General features: G+C 34.2%; 1 protein-coding gene across 1 annotated transcript in view; it reads right to left on the bottom strand.

Moving 5' to 3' along the window:
* Positions 1 to 16,489, bottom strand: part of BTBD2 (BTB domain containing 2) — a 57,638-nt gene that overhangs the window by 28,281 nt on the left and 12,868 nt on the right. The window contains exon 2 of the mRNA XM_051972252.1: positions 8,793 to 8,912. Within this exon, the coding sequence (XP_051828212.1) occupies positions 8,793 to 8,912 (120 nt within the window). The remainder of the gene's footprint in view (positions 1 to 8,792; positions 8,913 to 16,489) is intronic.

Raw genomic sequence — 16,489 nt, 5'->3', positions numbered from 1 at the left:
TAATACTCGTTCAAATATATGAAAGTCCCAGTCCCTCAATCTATTCCAATCCTATGATCCACTCAACAAGAAGATGGTCCCATCTTTACCTTTACATCACTCACAAATATTTCCACGTCCTTGGTCATTAATTTATCTTATCATCTTTTTTTTTTTTTATCATTCCACCTTTCCTTCTGCTTTGACCTAGTTTTCATCAAGACCTCTACTCTCTCTATTCCTCAGTCTTTCTATCACCCCAGCACTGACTAATCCTCTTTTCCCCCTTCCCTTCTAGTATTCCTTGATGAACCAGATAGAATACAAGAAAAATATACACAGTGACTACCCAAAGAACAAAGACATGTCCTAAGTAACTGTAGTGACCAATCTTGGTTCCAGAGAAGAAATGAAAAACCATCCTCTCTTCAACAGTCTGTAGGTCTGCAAGTTTTCTTTTGAAATTTATCAAATGCTTACATGACCAACCATACATAATTCATATTTTTTTTAGTTTACCAATACTGTACTCTTTAGTTTACCAAGACTGTTAACAGTTGTGCTAAAATGGTCAATTATTCTAATAATAGTGCTCTAATATTTGCAAAATATTTTCCTCATGACAATCACAGACACCAACACATATCCCCATTTTACAAATTAAAAAGCAGATTCTCAGAAGTGATTCCATAGGTTCATGACTAGTTCCAAAATACTAGTTATATGTATAACTCATATCTCCTGATTCCCAAGCTTATTATATTATGTTTACCTTCAGCTTTTTCAATGTTAATATATGGGAAGCAACCACAGCTAATGACATACATTAGGCTGATCTCCCTGCAAAAAGCGAAACCACAAGACCACCACCAACTAACATAAGCAATTTGAATTTGACTTTTCAAGGCCACGATTAAGAGATTCTCATTGCCAATAGTTGGGTCATGAATCCAATACCATATTATTTTTCTTCATATACTTCCTTACAAGTTGCTTATCATAGCAATTGTGATGTACATCTGCAGTTGGTTAAGCATAGTTCATATATTTTTGCAGGTACTATAAAATCTTTTCACTAAGGGGAAAAATGTAAACCATGACTAAATTAGTTTCCCTTTTACTATGGCTAACGTTTTCTCTTGTATTTTCTGTGTCTTAGGGCATTAGAGAACACAGTAAAGGATAGACATGATAGTTTCAGCCTTAATTATCATAACGACCTTTTATCAAAGGTTGCACTATCAAAACTGTGGCAAGACATTTAAAAGAGCAATGCAAGCATTTTGCAGTCTTATTCTTATTGAGCTATGTGCAGTATGATTAGGGATTATTAACTTTTGTACCCATTCACTCATTCTGCTCACTTCACCGAGCATCAGTACGTGTCTTTCTAATTTTTCCAAAAATCTGTGGGCTCATCATTTTTCATAAACAATAGTATTCTGTTATATATTTAAGAGCTCAACACTTTAAAAAAAGAGTTAAAAAGTGTTTTAATATGTAACTGACTGGGGGGAAATAAAATATTTTTTAAAAATTGTGTTAAGCAACAGGAGAAATGCAATGGCACAGAGATTCAGTCCTGGCCTTCATGGAGCTAACACTGTAAGAAAGTATACAATCTTGTTACAAACTGAAATGTCAGGAAATGATCATGACTTTACATAAAATCCATCTTAGAAAAATAAAATCTCTTTGGAAAATTAAACCTCAAACAATTTTTTTAAATTTTATTTTATTTAATAATAACTTTGTATTGACAGAATCCATGACAGGGTAATTTTTTACAACATTATCCCTTGCACTCGCTTATGTTTTGTTTTTTCTCCTCCCTCCCTCCACCCCCCCCAAGATGGCAAGCAGTCCTATATATGTTAAATATGTTGCAGTATATCCTAGATACAATACATATTTGCAGAACCGAACAGTTCTCCTGTTGCACAGGGAGAATTGGATTCAGAAGGTAAAAATAACTCGGGAAGAAAATCAAAAATGCAAATAGTTCACATTCGTTTCCCAGTGTTCCTTCTTTGGGTGTAGCTGTTTCTGTCCATCATTTATCCATTGAAACTCAGTTAGGTCTCTTTGTCATAGAAATCCACTTCCATCAGAATACATCCTCATACAATAAAACCTCAAACAATTTAATCTTGAACAAGTCATAGATAAACTAAATACTTAAGAATGGGGTTGATGATGGTGGTGGGAGAACCTAGAAATACTTTACAAATATTTTATCCTTAAAATTCTGGGAGGTAGATGCTATTTATCATCCCCATTTCACATATGAAGAACTGAAACTGAAGGACATTAAGTGATTTGCTCAAAGTCACACCAAGAGTCTGACACCACATTTGACCTTAGATTTTCCTGATTCCATGTTCAAGGCTTTATTGTACCACCTGACTACAATGTGCCTACAAATTGTTCTTAATGACCAAAAAAGAAGACTATACACCAAATTCATTTTGTAAGGCAAACATTGTCCTAATACCCAAACTAGGAAAGATGAAAGTAGAAAAAGAGAATAGACTTCCATGCAAAACTTTTAAACAACCAAGCACTTAAATATAGTTCAGAACATATGCTCTAGACTCTGAGGTACCACTATACACCTGTCAGATTGGCCAAGATGATAGGAAAGGATAATGACGAATGTTGGAGGGGATACGGGGAAAACTGGGACACTGATACATTGTTGGTGGAACTGTGAACCATTCTGGAGAGCAATTTGGAACTATACTCAAAAAGTTATCAACTGTCCATATCCTTTGACCCAGCAGTGTTACTACTGGGTTTATATCCCAAAGAATCTTAAAGGAGGGAAAGGGACCACATGTGCAAAAATGTTTGTGACACCCTTTTTGTAGTGGCAAGAAACTGGACACTGAGTGGATACCCATCAATTGAAGAATGGCTGAACAAATTGTGGTATATGAATATTATGGAATATTATTGTTCAGTAAGAAATGACCAACAGGATGATTTCAGAAAGGCCTGGAGAGACTTACATGAACTGATGCCGAGTGAAATGAGCAGGACCAGGAGATCATTATACACTTCAACAACAATACTATATGATGATTAATTCTGATGGACGTGGCCGTCTCTAGCAATGAGATGATTCAGGCCAGTTCCACTTGTTCAGTGATGAAGAGAGCCACCTACATGCAGAGAGAGGACTGTGGGAACAGAGTGTGGATCACAACATAACATTCTTACTTTCTCTGTTATTTGCTTGCATTTTTTCTTTTTCAGTTTTTCTTTTTCTTCCTTCTTGATCTGATTTTTCTTGTGCAGTAAGATAACCATGAATATGTATACATATATTGGACTTAACATGTATTTTAAAATATTTAATATGTATTGGTTTACCTGCCAGCTAGGGAAGGAGCAGGGAAAATTTGTGTGAAGTTCAGGCTAACTCCCTGGAGGCCTCAGAATCAGCCAGAGTCAGGATAAGCAAAAGTCCTTGATCTTTAGGGAGAGAAGTAAAGGCGATGGATAAAACTGCCAGGAATTTTGCCAAGGATCCTTCTTTGATTCTAGAGTCCAGAATCTCCACACTTTTATCCTCCTCGTCCTGAGGCCAAGTGAGGTTCTCTTGCCTCTCTCACTCCACCCCCTAATCCTTACCTACAATTCTCTTAACCCCAAGCATTGAGCTAGTATTAATTGTGAAAAAAGAAATTCCAAACATGTTAATAGAATTGTTGTCCAATAAGTAATTAGCCTTAAGTACTCAGTTATCTGATTCAAGTGCACCTATTCAGAGTTTCAGTCCTTTACAAATCTGGAACAAAAGATTTTGCAAGGGTCAATGTTGAAAAAATTAGCCATGAATATGTTTTGTAAATAAAAAGCTTCAATTAAAAAAAAAAAAAGGAACATATAGTTTAAACTATATATGATGCTAAACTCTGGTGATATAAAAACTAAGAATGAAACACTTTTATTCAAGAACTTTATATTTCAATGGAAAAGATAAAAAGTCCACATATAAGTATATACCGAATAAATACAGAGTACATACAAATAAATAGAAAATTCAACAATAAAAGTTACCAATTAGGAGGATCAGGAAAGGCTTCTTATAGAAGTTCATGCATGAGCTGCATTTCAAAAGAAGAAAGGGAGTCTATGAAGTGGAAGTGAAGAGGAATTTCATTCTAGGCATGGGGGACAGCCAATGGAAAGACACAACAGAGAATGAAAATGATATGCTCTGAGAAAAGGAAGAGAGAAGCCAGTTTGGCTAGATGTACTCATGAGGAGGAACCTGGAAGGACAGGCTGAAATCAGGCCATGCAGCTAGGTATACAAAAGAATTTATGTTTTATCCTAGAAGTACTAAGGAGACATTATAGTTTACTAGCAGGGAAATGACATGATCAGAACTCCACTTGAGGAAAATCATTTTGGCAGCTTATGTGGAAGATGGACAAGAAGATGAGATTTTAGGCAAGAAGAATAATCAAGAAATCACTGAAAGAAGGGATGGAGGCCTAAAATGGGGGTTATATAAATACAAAGAAGGGAGTCTAATGTATAAGACAGGATAAAAGAAATAGCAAGATTTGGCAACTTGATCGGATATATGGGGCAAGGAAAAATAAGTCCAGAATGGTTGGATCACTTCAGAACTCTACCAATAATGCATTAGTGTTCCAGTTTTCTCATATCTTCAATATTTATCGTTATCCTTTTCTATCATATTAGCCAATCTGATAGGTGTGAGGTGGTACCTCAGGACAGAATGATCTTATTTGAACATCACAAAAAGGGCAGGAAGTCAGCAGCATTAGTACAGTGTTATCATTCCCACTTTATTGAAAAGAGAGATGAAGGATCAGGCTCAAGGTCACAAAGCTAGTAAACTTTATTTAACTTTCTTCTCTTTTTAAAACTACAGAGCCTTAATTGAGACAACTTTGTTTTCAGTAAAAGTAAAACTATGGTTATTACCACTATGCTAAATGCCCAAAGTCTAAGAATTGTGGCAAAGATTCAGAAGGAAACAGTTGGTACAGGAAAAAAGACTGAAGGGATTTATTCCTCTACATATGAAATGGATCAGTCACATTATCAAGTACTTAATAACAGTACACAGAATGTTCTTTCACAGAAAATCAAAAGATTTCTCTCTCGTATTTAAAAAAGGGTCAGAAAAGAAAAAATACTCTAGGACTGTATTTTCTAAAAATTTTCTGAACTGGCTAGGAATGAATGAATCAATTGAAGCAGACGCAGCTTTTGGCACTCTCAGCCCACAAATGGTAAAGGGATTGGTAAAGGGATCAGGAGGAAATTACAGGGGGTCCTGTAGCACTGAAGTAAGATTCTGTGCTTTGATCATACTCAGATCTGGGTTGTATTCTTGAATGACAATCCTAGGAAAAGCAGGAACACTAGTACACCAGAGCTTAAAGCCTCAGGAGAAATGGACTCTCTTCACACAGACTTCTCCTTAAATCATACCACTTAAAAAAAAAAAAAAAAAAAACTGAAAGCTTGCAAATTCTCAGAACTAGGTGCACAAAAAACTTGAAATCTAGAATAGTGTCCTCTCTACCTCAGAAGCAGAGTCCAACTTTAATATAAAGTTAAAAGGCAAGAAATAGGCAAGAAAAAAAGAGCAAGCAATCAAAGGGAAAAAAAAAAAACGATCCTGACTTATAAAATTATTACAGTAAGAAGGAAAGTCAAAACTGAAACTCAAAAGAAGACAACAAAATCAAAACAGCTACATTCAAATCCTAAAAGAAAAATGTGATTTTTATCTCAATCCCCAAAAAAATCCTGGAAGAGTTCAAAAAGGATTTTTAAAAGCAGGTTAAGAAAGATAGAGGAAAAATTAGGAAAAGAAATGAGAGGTAAAGAAAATTATAAAAAAAAGTCAACATCATCTTGGTAAAGGAAGAATAAAAATTTACTGAAGAGAAGAAAGAGCTCCTTAAAAAAGCAAAACCAGTCAAGGGGAAAAGATGTCACTAGAGTCACTAAAGAAAAGAACTCCTTAAAATGTAGAATTGGTCAAATGAAAAAGAAGGTATAAAAGTTTATTGAAGAAAATTCCATGAAGCAACAAAACAAAATCAAAAAGATGAAAAAATTAGAAAATGTTACATCTCATTGGAAAAAACAATTGATCTGACAAACAAACTAAGGAGAGATAATTTAGGAATTATCATATGAAAGCCATGATCAAAAAAAAAAAGCCAAGACATCATTTTTCAAGAAACTGTCAAGGACAATTGCCCTGATATTCTAGAATCAGAGAATAAAATAGAAATTCAAAGAATTTACTTATCACCTTTTGAAAGAGATCCCAAAATGAAAAACAAAAAAACAAAAAACAAAAAACCAAGAATATTATAGCCAAATTCCGGCGCTCCCAAGTCAAAAAGAAAATATCACAAGCAGTCAGAATGAAGCAATTCAAATATTATGGAGCCAAGTCAGAATAACATAAGATTTAGCATTATATGATCAGAAAGCTTGGAATATGATATTCTGAAGGGCAGAGAAACTACCAACAAAACTGAATACAATCCTTCAGTTGGAAAAAATGGACATTCAATGAAAGAGAGGGCTCTCAAACATTCCTGGATAAAAAGATCAGAGTTAAATAAAAAATATGACTTTCAAATACAAGTCAAGAGAAATAGAAAAAATTAAGCAGAATAAGAGATAATCATGAGATTCATTAAGATTAAAGTGGTCACATTTCCTGCATGGGATGATAATACTTGCAACTCCTAACAAATTTCTCATTATTAGGGCAGTTAAGAGTATCTATTGACAGGAAGCAGGAGAAGAACGAATGATACACTAGGATAAGGGAAAAGGAAAGGTATAATGGGGTAAATTATCTCACATAAAAGAAATACAAAAGAGCTTTCCAAGTAAAAGGGAAGATGAAGGTAAGGACTCTTATCTGAATTGGCTCAAAGAAGGAGTAGCATATACTACTCAGATGAGTATAGAAATCTACAGAAAAATAGGGGAGAAAAGAGATAAGAAAAGGGGGAAAGGGAAGCTGACAAAAGAGAGGGCACATCAGGGCAGACAGAAACAAAACATTTTTGGGGATGAACAGGATTAAAAGGAGAAAGAGGGTAGTATAAATAGGGAGAAAATAGGATGGAGAAAAACATAGTTAGTAATCATAACTGAAAAAATGTTACAGCAAATTTCTCTTTTAAAAAAAAAAAGCCTCATTTCTCATATAGAGAACTGAGTCTTTATAAAAATAAGATCCATTTCCCAGTTGATAGTCAAAGAATATGAATAAGCAATTTTCAGAAAAGTAATGAAATCTATCTACAGCCATATAGAAAAATATGCTCCAAATAACTATTGATTAGAAAAATATAAATCAAAACTGTGAGATTATCACCCCACATCTATCAGATTGGCTAATAAGACAAAAGGAAAAAATAACAAATGTTGAAGAGGATGTTATAAAATCGACATGCTAATGTACTGTTGAAGTTATAATCATTCTGTAGAGCAATTTGGAACTATGCCCAATAAAACCTATGCATACATACCCTGTGACCCAATAATAACACTACTAGGTCTAGATATGTACATGAACAAAAATATTTATAACAGCTCTTTTAATGGTGGCTAAAAATTAGAAACTGAGGGAATGCCTATCAACTTGGGGAATAGTTGAAAAAACTGGCATATGATGGAATACTACTATATTATAACAAATAACAAGCAGGATATTCTCGAAAAACCTGGAAAGACTTGTGTGAACTGATGGTAAATTAAATAAGCAGAACTAAGAGAATACTGTACACAGTTACAGCAATATTGTATGATGATCAACTGTAAATGATTTAGCTATTCTCAGCAATACAATGATCCAGTATAATTTTCAAAGAACTTGTGATGAAAAAAACTATCTACCTCCAGAGAAAGAACTGATAGGAGGAGTTTGAATGCTTATCAAAGCATACTTTTTTACTTTTCTTGGGGTTTTTGGGGAATGTTTTCTTTCACAACATGACTAATATGGAAATACATTTTACATGACAGCACATGAATACTTATTTCAAATTGCTTACCATCTCAATAAGTGGGGGAGGGGAGGAGAAAAGGAAGGAAAGAGGAGAGAATTTGGAACTCAAAATTTTAAAAAAATTATTTTACATATAATTAAGACAAAATTAAACATTAAATAAAGAGGGGAAAAAACACTTTCTGGCTGGCAAAATTAAAGTGCAAAACTGCAGTTAGCATATTTTTTAATTATCTGGGAGCAATGCTGAAAAGTACTTTTACCTATAGCAATTCACAGTGTTTAAATACAGATGAGTTTCTCACTACAAAATGTACAATTTATTTCAACAGGATCAATTTCAGTATCAGCAAAAGCCCTTATATAGTTAATTGCCACTGTCAGTGGACCAGCACGTATTCTCAGCAAAAAATCAAACACAAAGTATTTTATTAGAAATTAAACATCTGAAACATAAATTCTTCAAATAACAAGGTTGAAAGAAACTTTCAAAATTATTAATCCTATCCTTCATTTTGTAGATATGAGGCAGCTAAGGCCTAGGGAGATGACATGACTGGTTAGATAACAAGGAACATAACACCATGGGTTAATGATAGCATCAGGGTTGGAATCCAAATGAGCAGATTCCCAGTTAAGCATCTTTTTTGCTGTTCCACTCTTAAAGGCAATATCTTTTCCCTACTCTGTTTTCAGTAAAAGATTTTTGGTACATTACATCTGTCAACAATTTTCTAACTCTACATTTAGCAGAATGCACAGCAGAATCATACAGGCTTACTTGAGTAAAGCTAAGAAAGCAGCAGGCTCCACATCTGGCAGTTCAATTTCTGTAGAAGTTGTGGCCATCCCACCATTAAACATTGCATCGAAGACAGCACTGCCCACAGCCAACACAAACCTGACATTCAAAAAGAGAGGGAAAAAAGGTCCATTAAATCTCTTATCTTGGATTTGCATCAAAATATCTATGCTGTTTCCCCTCTTCTGCCCCCTCCCAACTGATCTTTGCAGGAAAAGAAGGTTAATATTTTACATCCACATCTTTAGTGACTTCTGGGCTGCCTTACATTGGGACGCTCCCACAGACAGGAGGAGCATGCACTTCTCCAGGCCAGGGGCTGCCCTCTGGACCCCATCTTCTACCCTGCACATAAATACTCCCAGAGCACTCAATGCAATGGTGTACTCAAGATGATTACGTACAAGATGATTGCTGAACACTTTAAAACAACTCTGAGTTAACACCCCACACCCCATATCTATCTGATTGGCTAATGTGATTGAAAAGAATAATGATAAATGCTGGAGGCAATGTAGAAAAATAGGTGTGCTCATGAGCTGCTAGTGGAGTTGTGAACTGGTGCCACCACTGGGAACTATGCCCAGAATACTGTATCCCAAAGAAATTAAAAAAACAAAATAAAACCCAGAAAAGGACCTATATGTACAAAAGATTTATAGCAACTCTTTTTGTGGTGGCAAAGAATTAGAAATGGCTGAACACATGGCATATGGTTGTGATTAGAAAGGAAACACAGTAGTGTTTTAACTCTATTGTGCTATAAGAAATGATTAAGATAGCTTCAGAAAAACCTGGGAAAACTTATATGAACTGATACAAACTAAAGTCAGTAGAACCAGAAAAACACTGTACACACAGTAACAACAATATTGAAATGATGATCAATATGAAAGACTTAGCTACTTTGATCAATACAATAAGTAATATAAGACAATCCCAAAGGCTTCACAAAGAAAATGTATTGACCTCCAAAGAGAGAACTGATGCACCATGAAGCATACTTTTTTCACCTACTTTATTTTATATTTTGTTTTTGTTTTTGCAACATGGCTGATAAGGAAATATTTTGCATGACCTCACACGTATAATTTGTTACCACATTTCCTGCCTTCTGAATGAGTGGTTGAGGGGCTAGAGAAAGATCAAAAATAAAGAATTCAAAAAAATTTTAATGAATATTAAAGTATAATTATAAAAAAGATTTTTGAACTAAATAAATAGAATCATACACTATCAGAATAAAAAAGGTTTCTTATAAAACAGGAGATAAAATGGTAGAACAGGAAAAGTCAGAACACATCATGTCAAAACTGGGAGAGACAGCACAAAATGTTCAAGGTAGAAGAGTTCTTCGAGATTTAAGTCTTTAGATAATCTTTACAGAAGAACAACTTGAATCCTAGAAAAGAGGGGTGGATGACATGCTTAAGGCTCATGAGCTAGTCGGATCTTGTTCAGATTGGTCCACTTGAACTGAACATAATTCTGTGTGGTACTTAGCCCCAGTACTATGACCATTTTACAAGGAAAGTGAAATCCTAAGATATTATATAATTTCTTAACTGTGTACAGCTTCTCCAAATCACTTGTTTTAAGACTGCCTTGTACCTGGCAATTTAGTCCTCCTAATGATTAAGATGAAAGGCAGTTGGCCTGGAGGAGAGAGGACCAGCACTAGAGATGGAACACCTAAATTCAAATCCTGCTTCTCATACATATCAACAGTACTTCTGTTCTTCTGTAAGAAGAACACTTCTTAGTGCCCCAGGAAACTAAAGTTTTAATATAGAAAGTTCTCCATAAATTAAATCAGGGGTCCAGGTTGAAATACACACACATACACACTCAAATACAAATGGTTATACACATGTTGAACCCATTATCTAATTTTATCTTCAAACCCAGGTCTTAACATGAAATCTGATATTTCTTATACACACAAAATTTTAAATGTTTTTCCAAACCAAAACAACTGCATTTCACCCTACTTAATAAATTCCAGTGCTTCTCTATTATTTCCAGGGATCAAACAGGAAATCTTGTAGGCTTTTTTTAAAGCCCTTTACAAGCTAACTCTTTACAACCTACTGTACTTTCTTATACTTTATTCCCCACTCCGTGCACTTTATGAACCAGCAAAACTGGATTCTTGTTGTTCCTTCTATATGACATTCCATCTCCTAACTTGGGTTTTTTGATGGTTGTGTCCCATGCCTGGAATGTTCTCTTTTCTCATCTCTGTCTCCAGGCTCGCCTTAAGACCAGCTTACATCTCTCCTTCTACAAGCAGCCTTTTCCAGTTTCTTCTGCCCCTTCTGTTCCCAGTGCCTTTAGTAATCCCATTTACCCTGCATATATCTTACATGCAATTAACTGTCATGCAGGTTTTCTACTCCACCAGAATATGAGCTACCTGACAGCAGAGACTACTTCTGTCTTTGTGATCCCACAATGCCTGCACATAGTAAACCCTTGAATTCACAGTGTGCGTATTTGCTCCAACAATAGAGATAAGGACAAGCTTGTACATTATTATATGATTGTCTTTCCACAATATGATCCACCTATATGATTCGATATCCACAATATGATTCGATAGATCCACCTAATGTGAGGATAGTCTTCCTCACTTTTATTAAGTCTCACAAGGATACTAATGGAGCAAATGAATTGCTCATGGATTATCTATCTCTTCCTCCTCTCCCAGGTCTCAGCCAATATTGTAAGCTAAGTGCTTAGAAACTCAAGACACTGAATATACAACTGTAATATAAAGCATCATTAACATGTCACGTGTATAAAAATGATTCCTAATTTTGAACCAAAGGTTCCTGTGTCCCTGTTATTCTTATGCAACATTTAATATTTGGAATAATAAATCATAACTATCCCCTAAAAGACATAAAGCAGTTTTCACAGCTTAGCACAGTACTTGGTTCATGGTTCACGGTAGGCACTTAATAAATGTTTATTGAGTGACTAGAATACCCTCCTCCAGGGAAAGTGGATATGATAGATGGAGGAATGTACTTTACCTGACTATGTCTACTTGTTGGGGATTATTTCCTTTCATTATTGTACAATGATGAGGATGGAAGAGAGAAAATAAATGCTTAGGGTAGAGGGAAAGCAGAATGTAAGACTTCTTGATTGCCCAAAAAGGAATGTTTTAAACAAAGTAGGCACTTAATAAATGCTCACTAGATAGAACTGAATGCAAAAATCAACTTCAAAATCCAGGATAGGGAGGTACAACTAGATAGTAGTCCCTTTGCAAAAAACATGAAGGCTCAAAGTGTAAGCTGCAACTGATTCACTGATGGAAATGGAAGCTAAAAGACAGATGTTATCAAAGACCTAAGAGTTGTATACAATGAGTGGCAATGGTGGCGTCAGACTGGTCAGTGCAAACAACTGGAACACTGTATTGAGTCTTGGGCATCATATTTTGGATCAAATTTAGAGAAGCTTCAGAAACCAAGATAATGAGAGAATTGATGATTATGCCATATGAGTTCTGGTTGATAGAAAAGGGGGGATGTTTAAAGTGAAGAGAAGATTTAAGGGAGATATAATAATAATAATTTGAAAGGCTATCAACATAGGAAATAGAGTGGTTCTTTTTTGTCTCGGGGGCAAGGCCAAGAACAAGGAAAAGTTACAGAGGAATACATTTAGACTTGATGTAAAGAAAAAAATTGCTAATAATCAGAGATATGCAAAGGTAGAATGGATAGTTTCAGGAAATTTCCTTCATTAGAGGCATTCAGAGATTGGATGGCTACTTGCTGAGAATACTGTAGATTAGATGAGTCCTGTCAGTCTTTCTAATACTTAGATTGAGATTAATTTTTAAAAGACTAAAGATTACTGGCCTGGACTATTACTTAATTTGGGCAGAAACTATCTTTCTTGGTCTTAATCGTGCCTTAATTTCTATATCTGTAAAATAAGAACAATACTCCCTCCCACATACACAAACCTCCCAAGACTATGTTAAGATATCATAGTTTTCAACAAGATAGCTACTATGTAAATCCAAGACATTACTGCTATCTCTTTTGGGCTGAACTAGAACATACTAAAAATGTGCACACTATATTCCTAAAAATAAAAGAAAAACTTAGTGTGTGTGTGTGGGGGGGGGATACAAGACATGGAATTTGTGGATTAGAAAGAAACTAAGGAATTAAATATTTAGTCCAATCTTTTCATTTTACAGATAAGAAAACTAAAATATACAATGTCACTTGTTAAGGTCACAAAGGTAGTTAAATGGCATCGGTAGATCCCACAGACTACAACCACTTCATAGCTTTTTCCATTATAACAAGCTGTCTCCTTTAAGTGAAGATTCCTTTAGCCTTGTTATAAGAACTTCAGAACCAGGAGACACTTTGGAAATCATTCAGAGGGGTAAAGTTACTTGTCCAGGGTTACCCTGGGATAGATACTTAATTTGAACCTAACTTTTCTTAATGTTCTTTTCAATGGACCACACTGCTGACTTGACTCAATTCTCTAAAGCCAGAATAAGAATCCTCTTCAACAACCAACAATGTCTGAACCTTTTCACACTGCCTCTATATAAAATGACTCCCACTGGGCCATGACTAAAGTTTGGCTCAGGTACTACATACAATGTCAATGTACATAAATTAAATGTAAATTTTGGGGAGAAAAGGTAAAAATATTTTTAAATATAGTAATTTTCAGGGCATGTTGCAACAACCATACATTACTCATCCCATGGTCAGACTGGGAAGCAATAGCTCAAAAACAATGCAGCATTCTCTGGATTTTCACTTTGCAGAAGTCTACTGAACAAAATATATTTTAGCACTACTCTAACAAGTAAATAACTTTTCATTTTATTCATCTATACTATTCTAATCCATAACAAAGACTGAATTAACTACTATGGATTACAACTCATCCAAAGACAAGATTTCCTCCCTTTTCTTCCCTCTCATCTCTTTTTTTTTTTAAATTCAATAAATTGTATTGGTTTTATTTTTAATTGTTCAGTCATTTCAGTTATGTTTGACTCTTCATAGCTCATTTTGGAATTTTCTTGGAAAAGATATTAGAGTGCTTTGCCATTTCCTTCTCCAGTTAATTTTACAAAGGAAGAACTGACACCAATAGGGTAAAGAAACTTAAGTCTGGCTTGACACATTATCTACTGTGTCACTTAGACACTAAATTTTAGTGGTTCCTTATGATCTTCAGAATCAAATATAAAGTTTCTTCTGTTTGATTTTTAAAACTCATCTTAAACTAGCCCCACTTGCCTTTTTTTTTTATTATTATTCTTTAAATAACATTTTATTGACAGAACCCATGCCAGGGTAATTTTTTACAGCATTATCCCTTGCACTCACTTCTGTTCCGATTTTTCCCCTCCCTCCCTCCACCGCCTCCCCCAGATGGCAAGCAGTCCTTTACATGTTGAATAGGTTATAGTATATCCTAGAAACAATATATGTGTGCAGAACCGAACAGTTTTCCTTTTGCACAGGGAGAATTGGATTCAGAAGGTATAAATAACTCGTCTTTCCTCTCATCTCAAAAAAAAAGTTATAGGAAAGCAATTCTCTTTAAGACAGAATATCCTAGCAACATGAATTCCCCCCCTCTTCCTAAAATAGTATTTTCCAAATTGACTTATAAAGGAATACTTTTGACCTTGAAATGTACCATACTGCTCTGAATATAGAAAGCACTCTCCCCCAATTCCTACTTAAGGCTTAAAGAAAACTAGAGCATGGCCTAAATCTTTTCTCAGCACCATAAGCAGAAAATTTTCACAATTTTTATTAAATATTCCTCCCCCCATTAGAATGTGAGCTCCTTAAGACAGAAACTGTCTCAATTTTTAACATATACTCCCAATACTTACTTTAGTGCTTGATAAGGAGTAAGTACTTAATAAATGCTTTTCTATTTCATTTAAGATTATGAAGGCATTAAGTAGAAAGAACCTCAATGTATGTAAAATGAATGTAAATTGAAAAAAAAGTTTTTAAATATTTTTAAATATGGTAATTTTCAGGGGATGTGCCAACATTAATCATGGACACATTACCTGTGCTCTCTAATCCAGCTAGATACAAAATGAAAATCACAATACTTACATCTTACATTACCCTCCTCCCACACCTGCATAGAAAACGCTTTTCAAGTTTTAGAGTGTTAGTGCTTTTTTTCATACTATATATGCCTACTTTTAAATATTTTAAATAGAAAATTGAATTTTGCTTTCCCATCCATTCTTTCATTTTAATGGAAGGATCAGATACATCAACTGAAATAAATTTTTTTAGATACTTAAAATGCAAAAAAGCTTAGGTATTTTCATTTCCTACTTCATGACTTTTTCTAAGTTTGTTATCAACAGTCCTTAACTTTTCAAATGATGAAAGTTACAAAGCATATAGTTCTATCTACAAGGATTAGTTTAATGCATCAAGTGATATATATGCTTAAATACTTTACATTTTTTGTTGTAAATAAGAAAAAAAGCTCTCATTTCTAAGGATCATTTCCTTGTCTTTATTAATCATTTTCCTTTGAAATGTCAATAGAATCGGTCAAATTGATTTTAAAACCTTGTGGTTAACATATTAATAGTTTTAAAAATTACATTTCCATTTATTTACCACTACTTTGCTAATTTTAATTTTTTTTCAGGTTTTCAGGATTTATCATGTTATAAACAGTATAGTTGACATAATGATATAGCTTTGCTTGAATGCTTTGATAAGATGTCTGAGAGACTCTCTGATGAACATATTTTAGAACTAATAATATCTCATCCTACTCATATGATAGTGAACTTTCATATAGTAAATTTGTTGCTACAACTGCAGTCTAAGGCTGTGAAAGAATATTTTTCATTTGACTCCAGCAACAATGAGTTCATCAGTAAAATTTCTTCTACAGCTACTAATCTAAAAGGTAATGAGAAATTGAGTTCTTGCCAGACCCAAATTTATGATAAATGAGATAAATATCAAAGGACAGACATTGTGAAGCACTAGCCTGTTGTCTAGCACATATGTAGGATGCTATATAAATGTTAGCTATTATTATAAAGAGCCATGATGTCTGAAAGGTAAAGATGATGGTTCTTCACAATGCAATATAGCTAAATATTATTTATTATTACTTCAATCTAGATCTATGGCAAATTCTAAATCTGTAGCATTGAGAAAAATTTTATTCCTTATTCTCAAATTTTATTTAGTAAGCCAACGCTTAGAAATGTACAAATGTGGGAGCCAGTAAATAACTGTGCTAACTGATTCATTACATTAGATGAGTTAGAGAAATTTACTGGTCTTGTCACCTGTAGCATTATTGACAGAAGAAACCTATTCATAAAAAGCATGTGATGTTGCTCCTAGGAATTATTCAATAAAACTATGCTGTGTAATAGATTCCTACATATACCAGAAAACTAAAAGGAAACAAAATCTATCTCAGGAAGTTTTATCTAGTATCCTCACTATGGTGTTCTTCTATTGAAAGTTGAAGAAATTTTTACCTAATGTACATATCATGCTGTAAATTTATTCCATATATATATTAAACAAACCAAACAATTGGGTCAAAATTTTTGGTTGATAGACAAAAAATTACACTGCAGCAGATTACAGTTAATTGTTCAA

The sequence above is a fragment of the Antechinus flavipes genome, chromosome 1 (genome assembly GCF_016432865.1).
Source record: "Antechinus flavipes isolate AdamAnt ecotype Samford, QLD, Australia chromosome 1, AdamAnt_v2, whole genome shotgun sequence".
NCBI lineage: Eukaryota > Metazoa > Chordata > Mammalia > Dasyuromorphia > Dasyuridae > Antechinus > Antechinus flavipes.
This window is presented reverse-complemented; position numbering and strand designations above follow the sequence as displayed.